The following is a 27,413-nucleotide window of genomic DNA, read 5'->3' as shown; positions in this document are numbered from 1 at the left end:
TTTTCTACCTAATCTGATAGCCTTGAGAGGCTATTTCAGCGTAACCTGAACTAGTAGGTGAGCTCACGGGGCTCAAGCCAAACGGCGTTGCTAACACGAACCCTAGCAAGAGCCGTGCTTCGCAGAATCTACCACTAGGTCGGAAACGCGACCCACTGAGAAGATCCGGCGATAAACTCAGTGGGCAATGTCTGTGGGTTAATTTACTCGTCGAGTCCTATATCACAAACGACGGGTTCGACGAGAACGATGACCGGGGATTGAGGTGCTCATACCGCAAGCGGTCATTGAGCCTAGTACAGTTTTTATTATAAATTGACACAATTGTAAATTTTGGGATTCACGTTGTGATACTTCGACAAGCCCTAAAACGTAGTCCGTCGCGAGTTTTCTCTAAATCTAACAGTAGTTAAAATTCATAAGTATTGTCTCTTATTACTAAAAAATCTTGACCCTAATTGCTACAAAAGCTCTCTTCCTCGTTTTGTATATAAGTGGATTGAATTGCTACTTTGATAAAGCACAGATCACTGTAAATGATTTTTGAAGTTATCGGCTTGGCCATTCTTAAGCTCGAGTATTATTGACAACTAAAGGAAATAGTGTATTGTATCTCGCCCATGAATTCTACCGTCTCCATTGTCTTCTAAGTTGTTCGAATTTCATTAAAAGTGCAGAATATGGTCCTCAGTTCCATGAATGCAATAAAACATTCCACTGAACGTTTTCAACAACAAAACGAATTCATTAAATGTGAAACCCAAATGATGATATCCAAAAAAAAAATGTCATTGGACTTTTCCCGTACCAAGCACAGACAAAATAAAACAAGAATAAAAAATATAAGCGACAATAGACACAGAGTCACGGAAGACGCGTGACCAATCCACAGACGAAACCGGATGCTGGAAATACCTGGTGCTAGGTAGCGACGTTGGTTATCGATCGAACGATCTACACGTGTTGTAATATAACACAACTGCAATCAACTTGCGTCCGTTGGGAACTTTTGTTGAGATTGACTTTGCATGATACGGCCATTGTATTATGATGATCAATGATACTTAAAACTTTTTGTTTATCAATGTATAATAAAAACTGTATGTAGACGAAGGACGCACGATTCTTTTCTCGAAGTCTATCAGCTCATATGAGTTCGCGTTTGTTGTTGTTGTTGTTGTTGTAGTCCTAGGGCCTAAAGGATAAGACGGTGCATTCATATCTAATGATGCAATGGTGTTCGAATCCTGGTGGCGGGTACCAATTTTTCTAATGGAATACGTACCTAATAAATGTTCACGATTGACTTCCACGCCGAAGGAATAACATCGCGTAATAAAAAATCAAACCCGCAAAATTATACTTTGCGTAATTACTGGTGGTAGGACATCTTGTGAGTCCGCACGGATAGGTACTACCACTCCACCTTTTTCTGCCGTGAAGCAGTAATGCGTTTCGGTTTGAAGGGTGGGGTAGCCGTTGTAACTATACTGAGACCTTAGAACTTATATCTCAAGGTGGGTGGCGCATTTACGTTGTAGATGTCTATGGACTCCAGTAACCACTTACCACCAGGTGGGCTGTGAGCTCGTCCACCCATCCAATAAAAAAAAAAAACCTGCAGTTGATTCGTGAGTGTCTTGGTCACTCTCCAGGTGTCACATCCAGAGTTCGCCTTTAGTTGAACTTAAATATATAATTGCTCGTAGCCCAATAATGGACCGGGAGTTGTCTTGTCGAAATTAACAAAAAAATCTCGACAGCTCAACAAAATAAATCTTAGCTTGTTTAATCACTTAAAACCTATTAATGGCATGCGCGCTGTAATGTAGATACATTTTATGGCTGGAATATTGTATTTCGAAGAAAAATTATTACCATTATTCATCCGTATAAAATTCTACACAGTTTCTGAGAAATTTTTGATTTTTAAAAATAGCTTGTGTCTTGATGATGTGCTATCATAGTATAATTCCTTTCAGGATAACTCCGGGACTTTGTATTTTTCGTTTTTATTTACTACCGTAAATTAGTCAACGGTCTTCATAATAAAAAGCGGTAGCTGGACTATATATAGTTACTACCAACTCTGTCAGTGTCCAACTTGAAATATGAGTTCGAAACCAAAATAGTGTAAATAGCATTCACATGATACTGTATATATGTGCCTCTTGTAGTTATTGCTTACTAAAACAACTGCACATATAGTCAATTTAACATTAACATCACATGAAATGAAACACACTAAGACTAAACAGTGAGAGTTAATATTTTTTAAGCTATTTCAATTGAAAAAGTGATTGTAGATCTTAAATTAGATAAGCGTATAATGACCTCTAGGTGTTGAATAAATGCGGAAATTCCGTCATGAAAGTTTTTTTTATGATTGAAGGATTATTGGTGGCCCGGTGGCCTTTCCAGTTTCAACAGGACAGGTGGGCGAGCAAAGGCTCAGCCAGGAAGGGTGGGTTTTGCTAACAACCGCCCGAGCGCCTCTGAAGGAGACCTCATAACTCAAGAGCAATTGCTTCGCGAATGAATCTACTACCGGATCGGAATCGCGACCCGCTGAGAAGATCCGACGAGAAACTCAGCGGGCTGATGCATGGGCTAGGTTGCACGTTAAACTCTTTGTATAGTTCAACGAGTACAGTTACCGGGGTCCCTAAGCCTGCTCCTAGTGTTAGAGCTGAAGGCGTCTAATGCAAGAGTTATTGGATCTGATGGATATCATGAAAGTGTTTTTGAAGCATTTTCAATGCGCAAGTTACGTCTACGTCATTGCGCTCTAAATTTTTTTTCCGAAATTCGGGGAAGAGCTCCGATATTCGTATAGCTGACGACCACCGTTCCCAGTCGGAGTTGTTCTGTGATTCTCGTTAGATATATTTAGATTGTACGTTTTTCTGGTACCAGTACAGAAAGACATACTAGCTTGAAGCCGTCGAGTGGAAAAGAGAGGCAGGTACATGCGTAAGGTTGCATCACGTAAAAGTCCGTTCTTCATTATCAGAATTTCAGAAATTCTTCATTATCAGAAATTATATTATATGTTTTCTTAGTTATCAATATAAAATAGTTCGCAGAAAAATATACACACAGCTATAGCTCCTATAGTTAATGGGTGATGTGATAAAGTTAGGTCATGCCGGTCAGGACTGATCATCTTCCTCGTCGAATGCGACGAAGAGATCGCATTGCAACTTAGGCAGATGTTAGCAATTTCCATTGAGGCAGACGTTAGCAATTTCCATCTGGCGGAACCCGATCAGCTCAACCAGTCACAGTAAGGCGTGAACAGCCCCTCGTAAGTACCAGTAAAACAAATCCATTAACATAATTGTAATTTTCTCCAGTCTTCATTACTAACTTACGAAATAATGTAAGTTTATTAGATGGGACACAATTAAGTGAAGGATAGGCATTTGAATTGAGCATCGTACCGATATAACTCTTGATTGCATTACGCTGTTAACGTAATCGTATATTTTCATTGGGTAAACACGTTTCATGTTCACTTTATTACGCTGAATGTACTACAAAAAGCTTTTTATAAAGACACCGTGTTTTGTTGATAAAACGCTGTAACCAGTCGTAGATAAGTTGATGTGTAATCAGCACGGCGTCAATGATTCATGGCGATGTGTATTTGTAACGTGAAAAACGCGTTTCATTGGCGGAATTTCAGTAGTATTACTTTTCAGAAAATATCAAGTCTTTTATTTTCTGAATATTGATTTTTTGTCTGTTTAAAGAAATACCTTTTAAAGCGCTATATTTAGGGTACTTACTGTCAATATAATCCAAATGTCCTCTTGAAATTCTATAAATTTCACGTAGGTACATAAAAATGCCCCTATTGGATAAATCTTTTTGAAGTCGGAAAAAAAATCGCTGTTCGGTCCTAAAATATTTTGAATCATATTAGTTACCATTTAAGTCGATACTAAAATTTGTAACCTAGTTTAGAGCCAGTCATGGTGTATACCAAAAATTAGTCGGCACACGCTAATTAAACCATCGGAATGGAAATTGGTACAATCATAGTGTGTGCCAAAATACACAACTACATATTATCATTTATATGATAAAAAGAGTTGCTTGTCATCGTAATGCGCTTGTACGTGGCCTAAGTTGATCATAAGAAATAAACTACGTTTATATAATTGATTGTATAGACTAAGACTTTACTGGTGGTAGGACCTCTTGTGAGACCGCACGGAAAGGTACCACCTCCCCGCCTATTTCTGCCGTGAGGCAGTAATGCGCTTCGGTTTGAAGGGTAGGGCAGCCGTTGTAACTATATACTGAGACCTTAGAACTACTTAACACCAGGTGGCCTGTGAGCTCGTCCATCTACCTAAGCAAGACTGCAACTACTGATAATGCATGAGTAGATTATGAGAGCTCCTATTATCATCATTTTAATGTAGCGAAAGACTCCAAGCTCATCCAAAAACATAACGGTACATTCTATTATTAACAAGTCCGTACCAAGAACTAGCGTGCTAAAATAATAATGCACTATAACTTGAACCGAAGAGAAACTCATATCGTTAAATCAAAATACTACGACGTTCTCATCTTGTGCAGCGCGTCCATGTAAATGTTTATGAGTAATTAAGTTATTTCACGGGTGACGGCCCGCCTGCAAACATAAGTTATGTTTTCGTACTGCGAGCTTAAAATAAACTTAGTCATCAATCGAGGTGCTTTCCTCTACTCACTTATTTCAACTAAATAATTGAACGTTTGACGTAAATCTGAATTTTATGACGTAGATAAGTAATGGTAGAGGTGATTAAAATACTGTAAGAATTCAACACAAAAGACAAATAAGTACTATTTTTAGAAAATGCTAGGTTTTTAGTGCCATCAAATACTTAATATGAATTTAACAACAAATCTTAGGTCGTAATCATCGTAGTTCAGACATATCGATAATCTTAGGGATATTATCAGTCAGCTGCCCAAAAAAATAATGCTTTGAAAACGAAAAAGAACATATCATACACAGAGATCTTCGATGATTGTATGTTTTCAATTATGAGTTATTATACTTTAGATATTGTACCTTAGATCTGTAGCAGTACAGTATGGTAGACGTTGTGAAAAGCCTGCAACTTGCGCAGTGGTGGGACGCAGGGTAGATAAAAAAATGCGCATTAACAGTCTTGTTGTGTAATCCAAAAATTCATCTCGTAAATATTACGATTTTGCTTTGCCCATAGCCCTCTTGTAAATCTAGAAGTGACATAATACTTATGTGACTACTACTTTCTCTCAGAGATCTCAATAAACTTATTCTTGGCATTAATTGTAATGCAATCAAAATTATAGTGGGATTCGTCCGTAAATATCCAATCAGTCAGACACATTATTTTAGCAGTGTGATTAATCATGATAGAATGTCATATTAACGAAATTTTGTGAAGGCGTTTGCTACAAAAACAATATGAAATCAGTTTCAGAAATAACATTTGAGCATTAGAATTCTCTCGGGTATAATAAGCGGCCATCGTACCATTCAATCCGGAAGGTATTAGCGCGGTTATAATGTATGTTTACCCACTTGGGCTTACCGCTTACTAAGCCTCATAACTAGTAAAAAGACTTGTAAAAGGTTAGAGAAATAATATAGCGTATTAAAACATAATCCAGCAGAATGTAGAGGCTTAAAGAGTAAAACAATATTTTTTTTAATAAATTTCGCACTTTCACAGGTTATGTTTCAGAGTAGGTAGCGGCATTAACAATCTGATATCTTAGGGCTCACATCTCAGCCCTTAGAGGGACTATTTTACACAAGCGAAGAAACGGCGAAACAAACTCAACGGGCTTGTTTTTTCTCAACATTTTTATTTTTAAATACGTAAACCTATTTACAATAAAGGAAAAAACAAGTCAAAAAATACAATTAAAAAATAATAATAATAATGGAAAATGAAAAGCCCAGGAGCGAACGCCTCATTCCCAGGTAGTGCCATCTAATAAATAATCCTTAACTTTATAATATGCCTTGTTGCACAAACGTTCCTTGACATAAAATTCCTCATAAAATTCTCAAACACTTATAAACATCAACGGTAATAAATCTACCGGTTCTATAATAATATATTCCGAGATTAAATTGTCATCAAAAACAGTATCATAAAATTAAGATCATAACAAATCATTTTAGCAAAATATAAAATTAGACGCTAAGGAAAAATAATTTCATCAAAAACGTTACATTCCTCACAGAATCTGTCAAGTCTTAGTTTCAAATTGATTTTATTGTTATTAATTTTCTTAATTAATAATTTCTTATTAAAATACTACTACTTTCTCTTGTTAAAATAAACTATTATTAATTTCGAGATAGATCAAGTCTATTTTTTTTCGTATGATTTTTACGCCTTTATTAGATTACGCTTTATTATTATCTGTCATTAAAAACTGGTGTGGTTCCTTTATTTGGATATTATTGGATAAAAAAAATCAAGATTACGGCACACGTTGAAACAGCTACGACAAAGTCCGAGATTATTTATTTTGGAAGCGTCTCATTTATTATGTATGTAAGTCGGTGTGTTCATCGTTTGATACGTTTGGACGCACTTCCTACTGAACGGTACTTTATCTAAATTAACATTTGCGGTTGACCTTCGCAATCAGGATCTAAATTGTTCGTACGCATAACACTTATTTATGGTTTTGTTAAATAATGAAAATAAAAAAAAGGATATAATGAGATCACTAATGAAATAATTGAGGAATAATTAATTTGAGTCTCTTAAATTAGCCTTCAAACTATTGAAATGAGAAGCGAGTTGTAGATAACACAATACTCTCCTCCAGGCAGCTTTATCTGCGCTCTATTTAATTAACATCCTGTGTGCTTAGTGCGAGTTCTTTAACTTCTCGATCGCAGACAAGCTCACGGCCCACCTGGTGTTAAGTGGTTGCCGAAGCCCATAGACATTAACCACATCAATGCCGCCGCCTATTTTGAGACATAGATTCTAAGTCTCAGCTTTTACAGTAAAACGGCTGCTCCACCCTTCACACCGAAGCGCATTACTGCTTCACGGCAGAAATAGGCAGGGTGTTGGTACCTGCCCGTGTAGACTCATAAGACGTCCTATCACCAGTAATTACGTAATTTATAATTTTGCGGGTTTTATTTTTAGTACACGATGTTATTCCTTCCTGAAAATTCCTGAAAATTTGTTACGTTTTTCATTAGAAAAACAGGTATCTGCCTGCGGGATTGCAACACTGGTATAGTCGCATCTATTGATACGATTGCACCGGGCAACTTATACTTTAGGTTACGACAACTTTAGATGTAACTATATTAAAAAACAGTCAACGTTCTAAAAAAATAATCAATAAATAAAACGGCATAATCCAAATACAGATTCCCTATCGCGAATCTGCAGCAAACTTAAGATAAATTTTGCACAGATAAGATAGAAAAAGATATTGAACAAGATATTTATACAATTTACAGAACACAAAATGCTCAGAAAAAGTTTGTCAGACAAGCATTATGGATATACCTGGTCGAGGTGATACCCCGCGGACGGCGGAAGAAGTGTTCAAGGATGCTCAGGCATTCCTCACACAATACTACGCTTCAATCAAGCGGTAAGTCTTTTAATTTCAGTACTAAAAATAAAAAAAATGCAATTTAATCTATATCTTTCTATCTATACCTATAAATAAAAATGAATTGCTGTTCGTTAGTCTCATTAAAACTCTAGAACGGCTGCACCGATTTAGAAAATTTTGGTCTTGAATTATTTGTGGAAGTCCAGAGAAGGTTTAAAGGGTAGATAAATATGAAAATGCTCGGAATTAAATAAAAATAACAATTTTGTTTTTACTTTGATGTGACCCCCGTCGGACGGATACTTTTTGATTTACCTATAGATTGAGGCACTACGAAATCTGCCGGGTCAGCTAGCTATAAATATGCTAGCTGTATATAATAAAATGTGCTATTGGGAATCCCTATCAGGAACGAAGTTCCTTATTTAATAATTCAAAGTAATCCTTAGAAGTTAACTTTAGATAACTTTTTAATCCTTAACGTTTATTTTACCCGTTTGCTTATTAAGTAACAATTTTAAAAGACAACAGCTTCGCAAGTTTCATTCAATTATACCTACTCAAAAAGCATCAAACAGTTTTTAAACAAAGTAAAATAAAACGAAGTCTAAATTCGATTGACCGCATTCAACCAACTTAAACAAGATGGATTTTCCCGCAAACGGAAACAAGACGATTGACTCAACTAGTTTGTGTTTAACAGAGAGAACTCAGAAGCCCACAAAGCGAGGTTAGACGAAGTGAAGAGGGAATTGAAAGAAAAAGGAACGTATCAACTTAAAACTTCGGAATTGGTGTTCGGGGCCAAGTTGGCTTGGCGTAATGCGACCAGGTGCATCGGAAGAATACAGTGGAAAAAGTTACAGGTATGTCATCATGATAGAACAATTATGATTTAAAAAAAAAAACTTTATTTTTTTGTACTAAAGTCTTCTTTGTTGAACGTTGACGAGCACACGGCCGACGGCGACAGAGCTTGGCTACCATCGCTCATTGACAATATGGACGACGGATAATATCTATATCACTACACAGTATAAAACAAAGTCGCTTTCTCTATCCCTATATCCCTATGTATGCTTAAATCTTTAAAACTACGCAACGGATTTTGATGCGGTTTTTTTTAATGGATAGAGTGGTTGAAGAGGAAGGTTTATATATGTATAATAACATCCATTAAATAGTGGAGAAATCAACAATAAATTACAGTTTCCGAAGCCAAGCGAGAGCAGGTCGCTAGTAATATTATATAGCTGAAGAGTTTGTTTGTTTGAACGCGCTAATCTCAGGAACTACTGGTCCGATTTGATTTGATCCATTTATTCAGGAAGGCTATAGACTATGTAACATCACGCTAAGATCAATGAAAATGGAGCACCAATAAATAATGTTTCAAAATCGGTTTTTTTTTTTCTTTCTACGTAAATTAAGTCGCAGGTAAAGTTTAGCGTTATGTCAAAGTAACTATTCCACGCGGACGAAGTTGCGGGCAAAAGCTAGTCATTTATATAGTTCATATTTATATAATTCATTTATATTAGTTAGAGGGCCGGTAGTAGTTGTCCTGATCAGTTAAAAATCTAAAAATCTGATCGCAACCCCTTTCGATTTCCACCGCGAATTTTAAATATTCAAGGAACATCACAAACTACTAACCAAATACGTTTTTCTAATCAATACAGCGAGAGTTCACATTAAATAGGTCCAAAGTTGTATTTTAACATTGATTTATTGTTGCAAATCCTTCAGGCAATGCATTTTTTATTAACTCGACTGGACGGCAGAAGTCTCAAACTGTACTGCCAAAATTGTAGGCCCAACATCTATCTACAAAAAACATTTTAAATTAATTATTTTAGTAGCCTGTTCACAGGCTTTAGTATAATCAATAAATAAATAAAAATTAAGCCGTTATTATCCCCCACCTTTATTAGAAAAATGTCAATAATAAAAAAGAGAAAATCTAGACTTCATTAATATAGTCGAAATTAGACCACACAGCGAACCTTTAACACGTCATATCCACGATTAAAAAAAATAGGTAGTTCATTGTAACAAGATAAACATGTATTTTTATACGTGAACGCATATATTCTGATTGCGTAATAATCTTCCGATCTCATTGATAAATAAAAAAATGCGAGTCATATTATTTTGCAATGATAAAATCGAGCCTCTTTCTGTAGTTTATACCTACATATATATTAAATCGTTATCTAATACTTATACGTATAAGAAACATTTAAGTGTAAATTCTATATGTTGGAGTATATCATATATATGGAGTATATAATATATATACTCCAACATAAATGATTGCTCTCACTCTGCGAAACATCGTGCCACATGGCGTCGCATCGCGAGAGCACCGGTATCGCAGGATCCGACTGATGCATGACCACGACCACTCTGTCAAGAGCGTACGAATAGGAAGAAGAAGAAACTATACATGTAAAAACTATAGAACAGGAAAAATGGATACTGAAGAAAACTATAACTGATATTACCACCTTATACTTGTAAAGTTACGCAGAGAGTATATTTTAGTTCAAATTTCTAATTAACATAATTATTTGGGTATTATTTGAATACCTATTTAATGTCCAAAATTCCGGGATCAAAACTTTGATACGTAATTGAGCGAATGGGCCTATACTGGCCTATAGACGTCACAACGTGAATAATATAATCATAATATTTATTCTAATTCTCTCTTAAAGGTATAGTACAAATAGAGATTAACCTTATAATTTATTTTGTTAGCCTTTGAAAGAGCTGAATCATGTTCAAAGACGTGCATTACTGATCTGCAGGCTTCATCCTTCATAGGATAGATTTGGTTAGGTTATGTCGTGAACAGATGTCGCGGGCTAGTCTTGAGAGATCGTTAGATGATATCATTTGTGATATCAATGCTGCTGTTACGAATGTTGAATCCTTCAAACCGACACGCATAAATGACGCGGCAAAAACAAGCAGGATGATGGTAGAAACCCGGTACATCCGATCAGCTATACTGAGTAACTATACTGAGATCTTAGAACTTATATCTCAAGGTGGGTGGCGCATTTACTTTGTAGATGTCTATGGGCTCCAGTAACCACTTAACACCAGGTGGGCTGTGATCTCGTCCATCCATCTAAGCAATAAATAAAAAAAAGCTATTCGTATCCTCCTAGTTATTTTTATCAGTAAATTCTATTTTGATACAACAATTATTTACCGAAGTTCAGCAAAGCGTAGGAAGCAAAATTGAAAATCATAATCACACGCTAACTACGATAATTAGTGGTTTGTATTATACGAAAATTAAAATTTAAACAAAACAAGGTCAGTGTGTTTATGATCACAAATTACTTCGTGTACTGTCGTCAAGTTTCACGTGCAAGTTACAAGAATTCCTCATATTTATTTTAAAACTTAGTCATTTTTTATATGGTCATGTTAAAATGTAATATCGCGTAAACAGAATTCCGTTTTTGTTTGTTTGTTAAGGCATAGAAGCTCGCAGCAATCCGGTGGCCAATCGTACATTGATAACGACAGCCCTGACGTAGGTATTTGACAGAGGCTAATCTTGTGGGAAATTGGAAAAACCAAATTTTTCGTTTATCCAAGAATTGATTTAAAAATCTTTTTTTTTTCTATTTTAAGTATGAATTATCAAATATATACATATATTCTTCTCAGTCTCTTGTCATAGTGGTCGTGGTTGCGCTGATATATCGTCTTCTCGCATTAAAACTGTATAATCTCAAAACTTACTAAATTTTACAGGAGACTGTTTTAAAGGTTTAACATATGATATTTTTAATATTAATCATCTTTGCAACATTTATTTCTTACTTTTCAACAGTTACATTATCTGTCTTTTAAAGTAAGATATAATTATTTATTAAATTTTTTAATAGTAGTCAAAAAATAGGTAAATTAATAATTAAAAAAAACTAAAACTAAACTACGCTCTTTTGACAGTATTATTAGAAAAATACTGGTGATACCAAATGATTCCGCATAACCGCATTAACTCAATTTAGAATATTTTTGGAAATTGTACACTTTTAATGCGAAAAGACGATATATCCAATATTAAAATTAAAAGGTATATTCTACTCAAGGGAACTGTGCGATTTATGGTGGATTAAACAATGGTTAAAAAGTGATTCTAGTTAGTTAATTGAGATTAAACAAAGCAACATGTTTGCTACATTAAAATTGTAAAATATAAGGTTATACTGTGGAAGCAAATAAGACTTTTGTTTTCTCATGTCAAATATCACAATCATAATAATCATATATCAATAATAAGTGAATTTATTCGAAAAAAAAAAGTTGCTACACAATTTATTGCACTATCCCGATTTAATGTTAATTCATCAACATCGGAAAACTAATAACAAATGTGTCAAAACGCCAAACGGGATAGTTTTTCGGTACTAATACATATTATCACTACATAGTATCAAACAAAGTCGCTTTCTCTGTCCCTATATCCCTATATATGCTTAAATCTTTAAAACTACGCAACGAATTTTGATGCGGTTTTTTTTAATAGATAGAGTGATTGAAGAGGAAGGTTTATATGAATAATAAAATCCATTAAATAGTGGAGAAACCAATAATAAATTACAGTTTCCGGAGCGAAGCGAGGGCGGGTCGCTAGTTATGTATAATTTATGTATATCGTATACGTACAATAAATTCATTGGCACTAATGTACAGAATGAAAGTATTACATATCACCATTAGCATTGCGTGTTTCGGTCGTTTTGCCAAATTCACCCCGAGACGAGACATTAGGAATGTACCGGAGTTAAGCCCCGAGCACTCATTAATCCGAAAACCGAATTGGGGTTGAAAAATCTTCTTTCCCGTTTTATTTATTTCTCGAAATCGTTTAACATCCGAAACGAGAATTCTTATTTACTGCTCTCCTCTTCTACGCGACACCGAATAATAGATCAGGAATAGTATAGAAGATATTTTAACACAGTGTCCTGCAGAAAGAATAAATCTTATAGCAATAAACTTAAAAAGCCTGAACTTTTCCACAATTAATTCCCGTCGCAAGTGTAATTATGGAATATTTTATATAAAACTATCCGCTCAATATAATGGTTCTGTGTGTACGTGTTGACAATAAATTTTAATATTAATTCATAATACTCGTACTTCTATACTAATATTATAAAGTTGAAGAGTTTGTTTGTTTGAACGCGCTAATCTCAGGATGGTCCGATTTGAAAAATTCTTTCAGTTTTAGATAGCCCATTTATCGAGGAAGGCTTATAGGCCATAAGATATAACATCACGCTAAGACTAATGCAAGCGGAGCACCAAAATCGGGGTGTTTTTCCCTTTTGAGAGCTTCCACTGCGTGCGCTGCGGAAACAGTTAAAGTTTCGCGAAAATAATGTATAAGAGAATTGTTCCCCCTTAAAAGATCTAAAAAAAAGTCCGCGACAGTATACGTCTATATGTTAAAGTTGGCTCTCTATAACGTTTTTTATGTTAACCAAATTTGTTCTAAAATAAAGCATTATTTGTGAAGATCTATTATAAAGATGATATTCTACGTAAATGAAGAGGCCGGTAAAATTTAGCGTTATGCCAAACTAACTATTCCACGCGGACGAAGTCGCGGGCAAAAGCTAGTTCATAATATACTTAATACGTATGATATTTTTAATTCGAACTAGCTGACCCGTCAGACTTCGTAGTAGTGCCTAAACCTAAACCGTTGTATAAAATAAACTAAAATAAATAAAAGGAATCCGTCCGACGCGGCGACGGGGGACACATCAAAGGAAAAACAAAATTGTTATTTTTATGTATTTCCGAGCATTTTCACATTTATCTACCTTTTAAACCTTCTCTGGACTTTCACAAATAATTCAAGACCAAAATTAGCCAAATCGGTCCAGTCGTTCTCGAGTTTTAGCGAGACTAACGAACAACAATTCATTTTTATGTATATATATAGATATTTTGATAAAATTTATATTGAGTGGTAGTGATTGCAGAGTGTGCTGTTAGCCGCTATGCTAGCAGGTACCGTTATCCTGCTCATTGCGTCCGTGAAGTATCCATTCGTTCCAATTTGAAGTAATTTCACAACTGAGACTATGACCTCATGTCTCAAAGTAATCGCTAGTATTTACATTGCGTACAGTAACCACTTCAAACTAGGCGGGTCGTGAAATCTTGTATCGTGTAAAATTTAACAAATTGATATAATAACTTATCCTTAATTTGGACGAAAAAAAATATCTGTGTTCTATAAGTGATTTAAAAAAAAATGCATTGTTTTATTTTTATTTTTTAATAATTATAATTAAACTAGCGACCCGCCTTCGCTTCGCTTCGGAAACATTAAAACACACATGAAACAAAAAAAAAAAAAAAATAAAAAAAAAAAAAAGTAGCCTATGTTCATCAGGGACAATGTAGGCTTCTAATGGAAAAACAATTTTTCACATCGGTCCAGTAGTTTCGGAGCCTATTCGAAACAAACAAACAAACAAATCTTTCCTCTTTATAATATTAGTATAGATAGTATAGATACTCACTATGACCAGAAAACGAGTATTGCAATTTATTTTTGACTATTTTTTATCACGCTATATTATTGGTGTCGAATAATAAAACTAGATAATAAGGGTATACTTACATATTTAAAATTTTAAATGTCTACATGTATACCGCGCTAGTGACTTAGTTATTAAAATAAATAAAAATGTAATTTAAATTAGATTGTTGACAAAGGCTATCTTATATTATATATTATAATTAATAAAACACGCCTATTCGTTTTAAAGAGCTTTCATTATAACGTGACCCTTCGACAAAAACCACACGCTCTAACTTTTAATTAGGGCTCGCTGTGTGTGAGACAGTGAAATTTCTAACTTAAACAAACATGAATTAATCGTCTTAACATTGTATCTAAATTGATAGCTACACAGAGTTAAGTTAATTTCATAATTTTGAACACTTTTTTATTCATTAGGTAAATTAAGGATCACCTCTAGCGCTGCATCACTCAGAAATTATACTTAAAATTAAATTTAAAGCCTTAGATTAAATATCCTTAGTTCTAATGAAGAGCTGATTGAGAAAATAACGGAAGATAAAGTGATTATTGAAAAAAAAAAATACGTTTTAAAATTTAAACCATTACCTTATATTGGAAATTTTTCGGTGAAGTAATGCCGTGTATGAACAATAACTTGCATTTGCATTGCTGAGAGAATTAGGGGAGATAAATAAATTATTTTAAATAGAAAACATATTAAATATTATGTATGTTATATATACACATATTATTATGTTTCAGTAATATCACCTTCACACTACACCTACCAAGCTTCATCTCTGCACTCCCCTAAGGTAGACTGTTAGAGAATGCCTATGGCATTAAGTCTGCCTTTATACTTTATAGTATAAGAAGTTATAAATAAATAAATAAAATGTTTAAAATATAATTGTTATTTCTTTCGTAGATATTCGATTGCAGAGAAGTGACCACAGCAAGCGGTATGTTCGAAGCATTGTGCAATCACATCAAATACGCTACGAATAAAGGAAATATTCGGTGAGATGATTTTTTTTGTATTTATGCTGATGCTGTTTTTATGCTAACGATTTTACTCTTAATGGATCTGCATAATTTTTTGACTTTGGAAGTTATTACTCTAGGCACACATCTATTATAGTGTTAAAATTTTCGTGGTGTGAGTTCGTCGATAACAATAATTTTGAGCATTAATATTATTATTTTTATATCTATTCAGAATATTTAGAACATTTTATATTATATTATAATATACTCGTAATATTCTGAAAATGTTCGCTTCCAAACTAATCGAATATTTGATATTTATGATATCTAAGTATTGTAAATATATTGGTATGACAAAGCCGACTTTCTAAATGCAGAAGCGTACCGTAATAAGATATACCTACGAATATACCTACGTATATCAATAATACGGTATTAAAATCTAAAAAACCAATTTGAAGAATGAAATCCTAAAGATAAGCATTATTTTTATTGGTATGCACTTGCTTCATTCTACTTCTAAGGCTAGAGACGCCTTCACGAGTTCAATTTCAACGATAACAGAAATATACCGACTTATAAATAAAAAAAATTAAAACATAAGTCAATAGTAAGTGTACAATTAAACTGTCAGGCTTGTGTATATCGCGAAGTACCCAAACTTTGTATTTTGAGGGCCTATTGAATGAACAACAAAGTTTTTATTTGACATTCGGTCTTTTTTCAATTGGAGCAATAAAAATACACAAATTTTTCATTCAATAATTCACACACGTTCCTCCTAAAAATCTAACCGCACCGACCGCACATCTAACACCGCAATAAATCCGATTCAGAAGCTTAGAAGTCACAAATGATACATAAACAAAATGCAATTTGGAACTTAATTGTATACTATGCAGAGATGATATTCTATTGTCGTTACATAGGCGTGAAATAAATCAAACCACGGTTGAGTTAACTGAGCACACGGACGTGTGCTATTTAGGTAATCAAACACGTGGAAACATTTGAAATAGTAATGCACAATCAAAATACAAGTAACATATTTCAGTTCAGCAATAACGATCTTCCCACAACGCACCGACGGTAAACATGACTACAGAATATGGAATCCGCAGCTTATCAATTATGCAGGATACCAGGAGCCAGATGGAAGCATTATAGGAGATCCAGCACGAGTTGAATTTACAGAGGTAAATCTTATACCTTTAAACGAGCAATTCTTTTGTTAATATTATATATATAATCTGAATCTCGGAAACGGCTCCAACGATTTTCATACATTTCAGTATACGGGGGATTTCGGGGGCGATAAATCGATCTAGCTACGATTTATTTTCAGAAAATGTTGTTTTATTCGTGTTTTCAATAATCAACTTTATCGATAATCAACTTTATGACTCATCCCGACATCTATTGGCGAATAATAATACTATTTTTCCCGCCCTAAAGACACAATAAGATGGCGTTATAAAAAAAAACGAGCAAAGCTCGGTCATCATCTAGTGTTATTATTATTAGTTAATTGTAATTTATTAAAATTAACCGAAAAGTGCAAAAGATCTTATAACGATTCTGATATATGTTTCAAATGTTTAGTCGTTAGCCGATCTAGAGCTTTGTTTAAAATCAATCACAAAATACCATCTGAACAATACAATAAATGTTACCATTAAACGTCAAGGTTTTACACTGAATGCTCCTTTGCCAAAATAAAAAAAAAACACACACATATAATATTTATATATTCGTATATACACAAATTTTAATGTATACTACGAGGAAGTTACTGGGTTTTAGACAATAATATTTTTTTGTGCCAAAGCAGAATTATGGCGTATACTAAAACTCAGTAAATGAAGGTGCTTTTAATAAAAAAAATTATCAGCTAGACAGTCAGATATTCATTGGCCCATTTGATGTTTTGTAACGCTGTAAATGGCAGGTTTTTTTGATGATTGCTTTCGTTCAGATTTGTATGAAACTTGGATGGAAAGCGCCGCGCACCCCATGGGACATTTTGCCGCTCGTACTCTCTGCTGACGGAAAAGATCCTGAATTCTTTGAACTACCCAAAGAAATAGTTATGGAAGTGCAATTCGAACATCCTGAGTAAGTGGACACAAAAAAAACGTATCGAAAAAAAAACCCATGTCTTCTGCCTACTTCCAAATTATTACTTAAGCATATTATAACAAACATTTGCACGTCACTTCTCCGACTTTAATAGTTCTGTGGCAAATTACTTACCTGATCTGCAAAAATATTTTAAGCCAATCAACATACAGCCAAACAATTCAGAAGATACTTACAAATAATTAGAAGATTGAAAGTGGTCTGGTTATTATAATTATTCTATGATTAACAGATATGACTGGTTCAAAGACATGGGTTGGAAATGGTATGCTTTGCCGGCTGTTTCCAACATGAGGCTTGACTGCGGGGGCCTAGAGTTCACAGCTAATTCCTTCAACGGCTGGTACATGGGCACTGAGATCGGATGCAGGAACCTCTGCGATGAGAGTCGACTGAATATTGTTGAGGTCAGTACGTAAATGTCGGTTTGCTTCGAAAAGTTTTTACGGTATATCGAAGGCCATAAATGCTTTTGCAAATTCCTTCATAGAGTTTTAACTAATAAAACATCTTGACACCAGACGAGCTTATAAGCTTAAATTCACATATGTACATTTTATGAAACATCATTCAAGCATACCTTTAAATGAGAAATTGTTGTATATTAATATATATAGTTATGTATATAATCTGAATCTCGGAAACGGCTCCAACGATTTTCATAAAATTTAGTATACAGGGGATTTCGGGGGCGATAAATCGATCTAGCTACGATTTATTTTCAGAAAATGTTGTTTTATTCGTGTTTTCAGTAATCAACTCTTCCCGACATTTATTGGCGAATAATAATACTATTTTTCTTAATTGAGGGCAACTAACCGCTTTAAAGACACAACAAGATGGCGTTATAAAAAAAAACGGTCAGCGTCTAGTGTTTGTTAAAACACATTTTTTGGCGGTACGCGTTTGAGCATAATTATTCGTATTTGATTATTCGACTTAACTTAATAGGTGTATGTATGGCTCTAATAAAGAATAAAAAAAAAGTATTTGAAATTGTATTTTCAAAAACACAACAAGAAACACCTTTTAAGATCTTCATAAATTATTAAATCACTTTTCAAGGTTACAGGCATACAACTTCTGCCTTCTGTAATTGTGCTAATAAATCTCACTAATAATATAATAATAAGTAGGTTTTGTAAGTACATCCGTTTCAGTGACCGCATAATTTATTGCTCTCCACAAAAAAAACACCTTCGAGCAAATGATATAAATTGTCGGAGAAGTAAAAAAAAACGGGAGCATGACCCATGAGAAAATTATATGAACTTATTAAAGTTTTTAGATATTAGATTGAGATATCTATTAAGATATCTAAATGTTCAATCGTTACCTAGAGAATTTTTATTTCAATGATTCGTAATGCTTTTTTTTGCGCAAATATAATTGAAGCTATCGGACGTTATTATGTTCACCGTATAATCATTTTTCCCAGAACTATTACGTACTATGAACTACTTTGTAATTTATTCGATTCTGATCAATATTTTAAACACGAAATTAAGCCGTAAAAGCCATTATACTATAATATGTATTTGGGACTCTAATAATCACTTATAAAACAACACATAAATTAAAATGACCAATTTTATTGCCATATCAACTACATTAGTGTTTCAATAAAATTTTAGGTACTAAATCTATAAAAATGAATTGCTGTTCGTTAGTCTCACTATAACTCGAGAACGGCTTGACCGATTTGGCTAATTTTGGTCTTGAATGATTTGTGGAAGTCCAGAGAAGGTTTAAAAGGTAGATAAATATGAAAATGCTCGGAATTAAATAAAAATAACAATTTTCCTTTGATGTGTTCCCCGTCAGACGGATGCCTTTTGTTTGTTTTAAGTTTATTTTATACAAAAGTTTTGGTCTTTTATTTATCGATTGAGGCACTACGAAGGCTACTGGGCAGTGGCGTACCTAGGGGGGGGCGGTGGGTGCGATCCGCACCAGGCGGCACTTACCCTGGGGCGGCATTTTAGCATTTACTTATGAAAGCTAGAAGAGTAGATATTATATAAATATGTTTACGAGTGCATACAAATAAGTCTAAAAAATTTACTCTGTGTATTAATTAATATTGATTAAATAACTTAATAATTTATTTATGTGTATTAATTTATAAAAACCACTATTTGATTGACTTATAATAGAAAGGGCGGCAGACTGGAGATCGCCCCGGGCGGCAAAAGTTCTAGGTACGCCACTGCTACTGGGTCAGCTAGTATTCATTAAAAATACTAAAACGATAATGTTAATATACTAATAGCATTCAGAATGACGCTCTTAGTTCATCTATGAGTTGTCTAGCAGCAAACGACTGACGGGGCGACAAAAGATTAGTTAGTGAAGCACTCTATGTTCCGTATTCAGGGATGGTAGAGACGTTCTTCAATATTATTGAGATTTCGATCTCATATCTCTATTTGGTTATCAACGTTCGCGATGTGGCATCTAAGAGTTCTGGTAAGAAATAATAAACGGGCAGGCCGTGGGTATTCATATGGTGTAGTAAAAATAATTACTAAAATTATTGAAATTATTTTTATTCTCACATAACTGACCACTTCGTTATCAAGAAATATATAAATTATTAGAAACAACGAAAATAATATATGACGGTATAAGAAATTTGAAGTTAAAGCGTAAAAGTAGTTATAATTATTTATACGACTTACGGAAACGGAAGACAATTCTATAATAAAAAGTATATTAAGCAGGGATTACGTGTACAAGATAAGAACTCTTTTACTGGTGGTAGGACCTCTTGTGGGTACGCACGGGTAGTTACCACCACCCCGCCTATTTCTACCGTGAAGCAGTAATGCGTTTCGGTTTGAAGGGTAGGGTAGCCGTTGTAACTATACTGAAACCTTAGAACTTTTATCTCAAGGTGGGTGGCGCATTTGGCGCAGGTGGGCTGTGAGCTCGTCCACCCATCTAAGCAATAAAAATGTGTGGTGTCTTGGGACACCGGATAGGAAAGAAGTTCCTTATTATAAAAATATTAACTTTAAGTTCTATTCGAGGTATAAAGAAAATAAAACTGGAGGATTCGCAACAACCCACGGTCATTGGGTAACGTGCGAACTTATTGTGGTACACTTCATTCACGGTTGTTTGCATAAGAGTTAGTGTATTGCGCAAACGAACGCTCTGAGATCGTGGTCAATGAATGATAAAAAAATATGTTATTATTTGAACGTTATTACAAAGTTAAATCGTACACTGTCTGTCTGCATTACTAATAAAAATCTTACGGTAAGGATATGATTACGTATCACTAACGAACTTTTATTATTGAAACTTTCAGGCTGTAGCCAAGAAAATGGGTCTAGACACAAACTCGTTTGTTTCTCTGTGGAAAGATAAGGCATTAGTTGAAGTTAATATAGCGGTACTGCACAGTTTCCATAGAGATAACGTGTCCATTGTTGATCATCACTCCGCGTCCGAACAGTTCCAGAAGCATTTAGAAAATGAAAATAAAAGCAGGTTAGCAAACATGTAAATTTCTAATTTTATATTTGCAACCAGGACGATAATATCGAGTGAAGTTTGTAGTTCGAGAAATTGGTAAGAAGATTGCTTTAATTATTACTTTAATCTAAATACTAGCTTTTGCCCGCGACTTCGTCCGCGTGGAATAGTTACTTTGGCCTAACGCTAATTTTATCCGCCTCTTCATTTACGTAGAAAGTGAAAATATTTTTGAATAATAGAATGTTAAGGAGCTATTTAAGGTACAAAATCATGCTTTTTAACCGACTTTAAAAGAGGAAGTTATCAATTCAATCATAATTTTTTATCTGTGTATGTTCACCGATTTCTCGAGAATGCTTCAACCGATTCTGATAATTCTTTTTACTTTATTTGTTCGAAAGGGTAGACCTCCCGAATGGTCCTGAATCATCAATATCTCATGATGGGATCCTGGAGAAATCCAGAAAAATCTATAATTGTTAAGTCTATCTTGAAGTGATTTGGGTGTTTCAATGTTGTAATGAATAGCGTATTTATTTGGATAGGGATTAATATCATCACTATAAAAACACCTTCACAAATAATACTTTATTTTAGAACAAATTTGGTTAGCATAAAAAACGTTATAGTGTGTTATAGCGTGATGTTATATAGCCTATAGCTTTTCTCGATAAATGGGCTATCAAACAAATAAACAAATTTTTCAGCTTTATAATATTAGTATAAATTTATTCAGGCTTCAAGAAAAACAAAAGGGATGAATTTAAACAAGTCGTATAGTTTAATATTTCTGTTGTTAATAGTAATCTAAGCTTACTATAGACATATGTATAATATGGACAAACTGCGTAAGTATAAAATGTATTTGATATAAAAAAGCATGCAGCTGACACAATTTATATTTCCTACACGAGAATCTCAACTTTGTAAAATAGCTCTCAACTAACAGATTGCATAGTTTGTAACCCGGTATCAAAGTATCACAATTTGTGGCGTTCTTCTCAACACAACATTCTTGTATAGTTCAGTGACTAGGAATTTACTAGGTTTCAGACAACAATACTTTTTAGTGCCAAAGCATAATAATTGCGTGTACTGAAACTCAATGAGTAAATAAAGGAGCTTTTTATAAAGTCTTTATTCACTAGATCGATGAACATATCTATTGGACCACTTAGTGTTTTGATTATTAGTAGATTATTTAGACATCGCAGTGGAAATTTGAATCAATTGCATAACGGCTTAATATGAAATATATGATAGGACATAATATGAAAGAGAATATGATTACATGCAGCAGAGATGCGAATTTTGCGATGGATGTGTGGAGTAACGAGAATGGATAGAATATGGAATGAATATGTTAGAGGAAGTCTGAAAGTGGCACCTGTGACGGAGAAGTTGAGAAGTGCGCGCATGGGATGGTATGGACATGTGATGAGACGAAATGAAAATGAGGTTGATAAGAGAGTGTTAACTATGAATGTTGAAGGATATAGAGGAAGAAGTAAAACTAAGAAGAAATGGATGAATTGCGTGAAAGACAATTTATGTAAAAGAGGAGTGAGCGAAGAAATGGTATAAGATAGAGGAGTATGGAAGGAGAAAACATGTTGCGCCGACCCCAGGTGACTGGAAGAAGGGCAGGAGAATGATATCTATACTAATATTATAAAGTTGAAGAGTTTGTTTGTTTGAACGCGCTAATCTCAGGAACTACTGCTGGTCCGGTTTGAAAAATTGTGTCAGTGTTAAATAACCCATTTATTAAGTAATGCTATATAACATCACGGTAAGACCAATACAAGTGGAGCACCAATAAAGAATGTTTCAAAATAGGGGCTTAAATAGCTCCTTAACATTCTATAATTCAAAAATATTTTCACTTTCTACGTAAATGAAGTGGGGGGGGGGTAAAATTTAGCATTATGCCAAAGTAACTATTTCACGCGGACGGAGTCGTGGGCAAAAGCTAGTGTATAATATAACGGCTGTCAAATATTTGATTACTTCGTGAAAGAAATAGGTGCTTATTCGTGTGAGCACACAACACGCTCTACTGCTAATAAATGCGATCGTAGTACGTTGTTATATTATTCAAGGAACGCTACTGTCTATTTTTTTGTGAAAACCTCCATCCCCTTGTACAATGACTACAAGAAGAAATGGAGTAGTACTTTTCTGGGCTATTACCATTGTGACGTCACAAGCATGATACGATTTTACCTGAGCTCATCACAGAACATTATTCTCAGGGGCGGATGTCCAGCTGATTGGATATGGATCGTTCCACCGATGTCTTCATCGTTAACCACAGTGTTCCACCAAGAAATGGCCTTGTATTACATCAGACCGTCATATGATTATCAGGTGTGTTTTAATATCTTATTGATATAGAGAGATTTATTGTTGTTTTACATTTTGTTAAAAGTGTCGAAACTTTCGCATTCTTCAACGGACAACTGGATGGGGTTTTCAATTTCAATGTTATGTTTTTTTTTACTGTTCGCTTTAGCCTAATTTAATTTTATCCGAGAAAAGCTGTCATTGACTTTAGTATTATTTGTTTAATCTCCTATAATTTATAAAAGATTTGAAACAGACAGAATAGTGATTCCTATACGTGACTACCTCCTATCGCTTTAGATCCAAGACTGACTAGTGTAAGGATTTTATTTATTGATTTTATTCACTCTAGCCAGTTATTATGCAACAATGTAAATTATTTAGATGAATTTCGTTAAAATTTGTGCGCTATAACTTTCGGTACAGCTGTCCTTTATTTCACCTTTATTGGCGAAGTGGAAAATTTGATCGTTTACTCGCAGTTTATTGAGATATTTAGGGGTTTAGGGTTAGTGTCAGGTTTCGTTAGAATGACCCGTGGGCACGACCCTTGCCCGGTCCCGAATAATTGGGGAGCCCGGAGTGGATGAGCAACGTTCCCGAATTTGCGTCGAAATCTCGCCGATAACGCCCGGGACTAAAATATCCAGAGAGTTATTGAATATAAATATGTTTTTGAATATTAAATTTTGTAATTTTCTTCAGACTGTTCAAGATTGACACAATATTTGTTGACGATTACCAAAATTAAATAGTGTCTCTATTTTCAAAACTATCAACCACATCTTCACTATGTCTATTCGTAGAAAGCGTGTCCAATCCAATCAAATCGAAGTGAGCATCAAACATCTAATTTAGACTTAATATATTTATATATGACACAGGAACCACCATGGAAGACTCACCAATGGACAAAGTCTGACGGCACTAAGACCGTCCACAGGAAGTTCCACTTCAAACAGATCGCCAGAGCAGTTAAGTTCACTTCCAAACTGTTCGGACGGGCGCTCTCCAAGCGCATCAAAGCGACTATTCTCTACGCAACAGAGACGGGCAAATCTGAACACTACGCCAAAGAATTAGGAACTATTTTCGGACACGCTTTCAACGCGCAGGTGAGTTTACAGTCGACGTGAGTTTGATAATGCCCGCTTTATAAATAGTACGGCGGTCAATTAAAACACTGTTAAACCAGAACTCGTAAAATCTATTTTATTTTCGTCGGAAGGTTTTGTCGTTTTCAAACCACATTGTATTAAAATGTATTTCGAAAACGTGCTGTAAGTGCTTAATATTTAAAACTTGCCTACGTAAATTTCACAATGGGTCATTTTAAATTTGCCTTGTATATCATAAAAAAAACTTTTGTTATTTCGTAGGTAATTTGTGAAATTATTTGATGTCTTTCTATAGTATATTTTTTGTAAATGTCAAATATACTTCACTACACATACTACGCATAAAAGGCTGCAATTTCAGAATGCCACTCAGTATTACTACTCAGTGGCCTTAGATATTTTAGGGATTTTAGATATCTTAGAAAATGAAAAACTATATCTTGCTTAACGGACTTACAAAAATAATCAGATATTATAAATTCATTGTTCACAAAATTTAAATTGACAGGTACATTGCATGTCGGAATATGATATGTTTTCTATAGAACATGAGACTTTAGTTCTCATAGTGGCTTCCACGTTCGGCAATGGAGAACCTCCAGCTAACGGAGTCGTAAGTATTCAATCAACGTAATTTCCAATTTCATAAAACTCTTTAAGTTTCTGTGTTACAAAGAATTGCATTGGATTTTATGAACTGAGAAACGGAGAGCTCCTATTTGTTAATACAGCGCGTAAATTTTTCAAAATCATTAGATTTTGAAAAATTTACAAAAATTACAAATACTTAATTACGTGTTAAGTCATTCGGAGACAAAGTAAAAAACGGCCTAAGCATAATTTATAAAAGCTTATAGTTATATGACCTATGGCCCCATAACTTCCATTCTAATTATGTGTCTACCTTCACGTCTTACAAATACTTATTAGACTGTTTTGTTATTTATATTCGTTTGACTATTCGTATCTTGTTATCCTATTTCAGGATTTTGCAGAGCATCTATTTCAAATGCTTTATAATGAGACAAACAATAATCGAGGAGATGGTACAAATGACTTAGGCTCTGGGTAAATATTCATTTTTATATAATTATAGTTATATATTGTAACAAAATGGTAAAAAGGCGTATTGTGAGCATTCACAGAATTGCTTTGAGGCAAAAACGGGCAGGTTTCAGGAACATACCAGTTACGTACTATGACAATTTTTACAAGGAAAATAAGTACAACTTTCCGAATCTGCCGGTTATTATTATGGTGATAAATATTACATTTTTATTAATATAATTCACATTTTTAGTACGTTCAAGACACCAACACCAAAATCACTGATGAGATCAAACAGTATGATGACACCGAGCTTTGAATATAAGCGGCAATTAACGAGATTAGAGTCTAACAAAAGTATGTATTTTTAATTATTTTTTATTTACCAATTTAAAATTTCCGGTTGTTTTGAATTGAAAATATCGCAACGAACTTTTACTTTTTTTAAATAAAGAAACATTTAAAAATAGCCTGTGGTTAATATTATCTTGAATCTAGATAAATTTATTACCTTTTATTTACTTTGTCCACTAATAAAGTTTGTGAAATAATGCAGCGCTATCGATCCCAAACAACCTTACCAAAAACCATTTCATTTTCAGGTAGCGTGGCCGGTGCATCATCTATAGAACAAATAGGACCTCTTAGCAACGTTTGTTTCGCTGTATTTGGTCTGGGGTCGAGTGCGTACCCAAAATTCTGTCATTTCGGTAAAACAGTTGACAAAATCCTTGGTGATTTAGGCGGCGAAAGAATATTAGAACTGGCATGTGGTGATGAATTGTACGGACAAGAACAACAGTTTCGCGCTTGGTCTTCGAAAATATTTCAGGTTAGTGTAAATAGAAAAATAATTTATCGTTTTAAATATAAGACCGTGAGACATCCGCCATTAATGTGGAGATCTTTATATAAATCAATACAGTGGACGCAAGTGGCTATTCCAATTAGTACTAGGGTATTCAGTAATGGACGTCGTTGTCTCTTGGTAGATATTTTTACATAAATAAAACAAATAAAAATAATTCACGTTTTTTAGTACAGTATATAGAGACGAAGAAAGTAAATTTTAATTAGCTATGTATGTAGTTAATAAATTCACTACTAATTTTAAGGTTGCCTGTGAAACGTTTTGCTTAGATGAAAACGACATGGTAAAAGATGCAAAGAAAGCTTTGGGTGACGTACCGCTGACAGAAGAGACAGTACGTTTCGGAAAATATCAGGGAGATACAAAGCTAAAGGCAGCTCTGGAGGCCAGCTTCAGAAAACAGCTCATTACTTGTAAAGTTAAAGAGAATAAAAACCTAGGGGACTTCTCAGCGGATCGGGCCACAGTATTTGTTGATATGCAACCAGAAGTAAGTATGATCTTAATGTTGTAGTTTTTGAAATTTATACTAACAGATAGCTGGAATTGCTGACATAAATTAACTAATCCAAAATTACGAATTAGGTATTTGTATTTAGCGAATAGTTTTTTTTTTTAAACTGTATGCAAAGAGATGATATTATAACATTGCAAAAATCACCTTGATATTTATGATATACGTGGAACCTTCATTTTCAAATATTGAATAAATCAAAGTAGTAAAGCGCATTAAAATTTCTGTTTGTTCTTTCTTTGCTATAACTAAATAACCAATTTATTTTAGACTGAATTCAAATACGATCCAGGAGATCACGTCGGAGTTTTGGCTTGTAATAGAAAAGAAATAGTAGATGCAGTACTAGAGAGGATGAAAGATGTTGACGACTATGATAAAACTGTTCAATTACAAGTGATGAAGGAGACGTTGACACCTACAGGTAATATGAATAAATTAAATAATACAATAGAGATCATAAAAAGCGTATGAACATATTTACGATGTCCAAATATTGTAGAACTTATGTAAATAAAATAAAAAAAACACTTTTGATTCTCCTTATAGTTCTTTGTAGTTCAATTTTCATCTTTTAAGTTTTTATTGCGATGCACAGTCGGGTGACCTTTAAGCCTTTAATATCATAGATAATGGTTTACGTCATACTTGAATTACACCTAAATACATATAATAAATCTCTTTAAAGAAATTAATGATATGAAATGTCGTGTAAAAATTATAATGATTCGTTAT

At 34.1% G+C, this 27,413-nt stretch overlaps 1 protein-coding gene across 4 annotated transcripts in view; it reads left to right on the top strand.

Annotated features, from left to right (window-relative positions):
- Positions 1-27,413, top strand: part of NOS1 (nitric oxide synthase 1) — a 53,138-nt gene that overhangs the window by 21,590 nt on the left and 4,135 nt on the right. For all 4 annotated transcript variants that reach the window (XM_062670310.1, XM_012690766.4, XM_062670311.1 and 1 more), the window contains 15 exon segments: positions 7,496-7,632; positions 8,300-8,462; positions 15,099-15,190; positions 16,212-16,353; positions 17,133-17,272; positions 17,529-17,703; positions 20,613-20,794; positions 23,038-23,152; positions 24,013-24,243; positions 24,755-24,859; positions 25,232-25,314; positions 25,547-25,650; positions 25,896-26,125; positions 26,409-26,654; positions 26,949-27,102. In XM_062670310.1, coding sequence (XP_062526294.1) covers positions 7,496-7,632; positions 8,300-8,462; positions 15,099-15,190; positions 16,212-16,353; positions 17,133-17,272; positions 17,529-17,703; positions 20,613-20,794; positions 23,038-23,152; positions 24,013-24,243; positions 24,755-24,859; positions 25,232-25,314; positions 25,547-25,650; positions 25,896-26,125; positions 26,409-26,654; positions 26,949-27,102 — 2,299 coding nt within the window.

This window comes from Bombyx mori, chromosome 10 (genome assembly GCF_030269925.1).
Source record: "Bombyx mori chromosome 10, ASM3026992v2".
In the NCBI taxonomy this organism is placed as follows: domain Eukaryota; kingdom Metazoa; phylum Arthropoda; class Insecta; order Lepidoptera; family Bombycidae; genus Bombyx; species Bombyx mori.
This window is presented reverse-complemented; position numbering and strand designations above follow the sequence as displayed.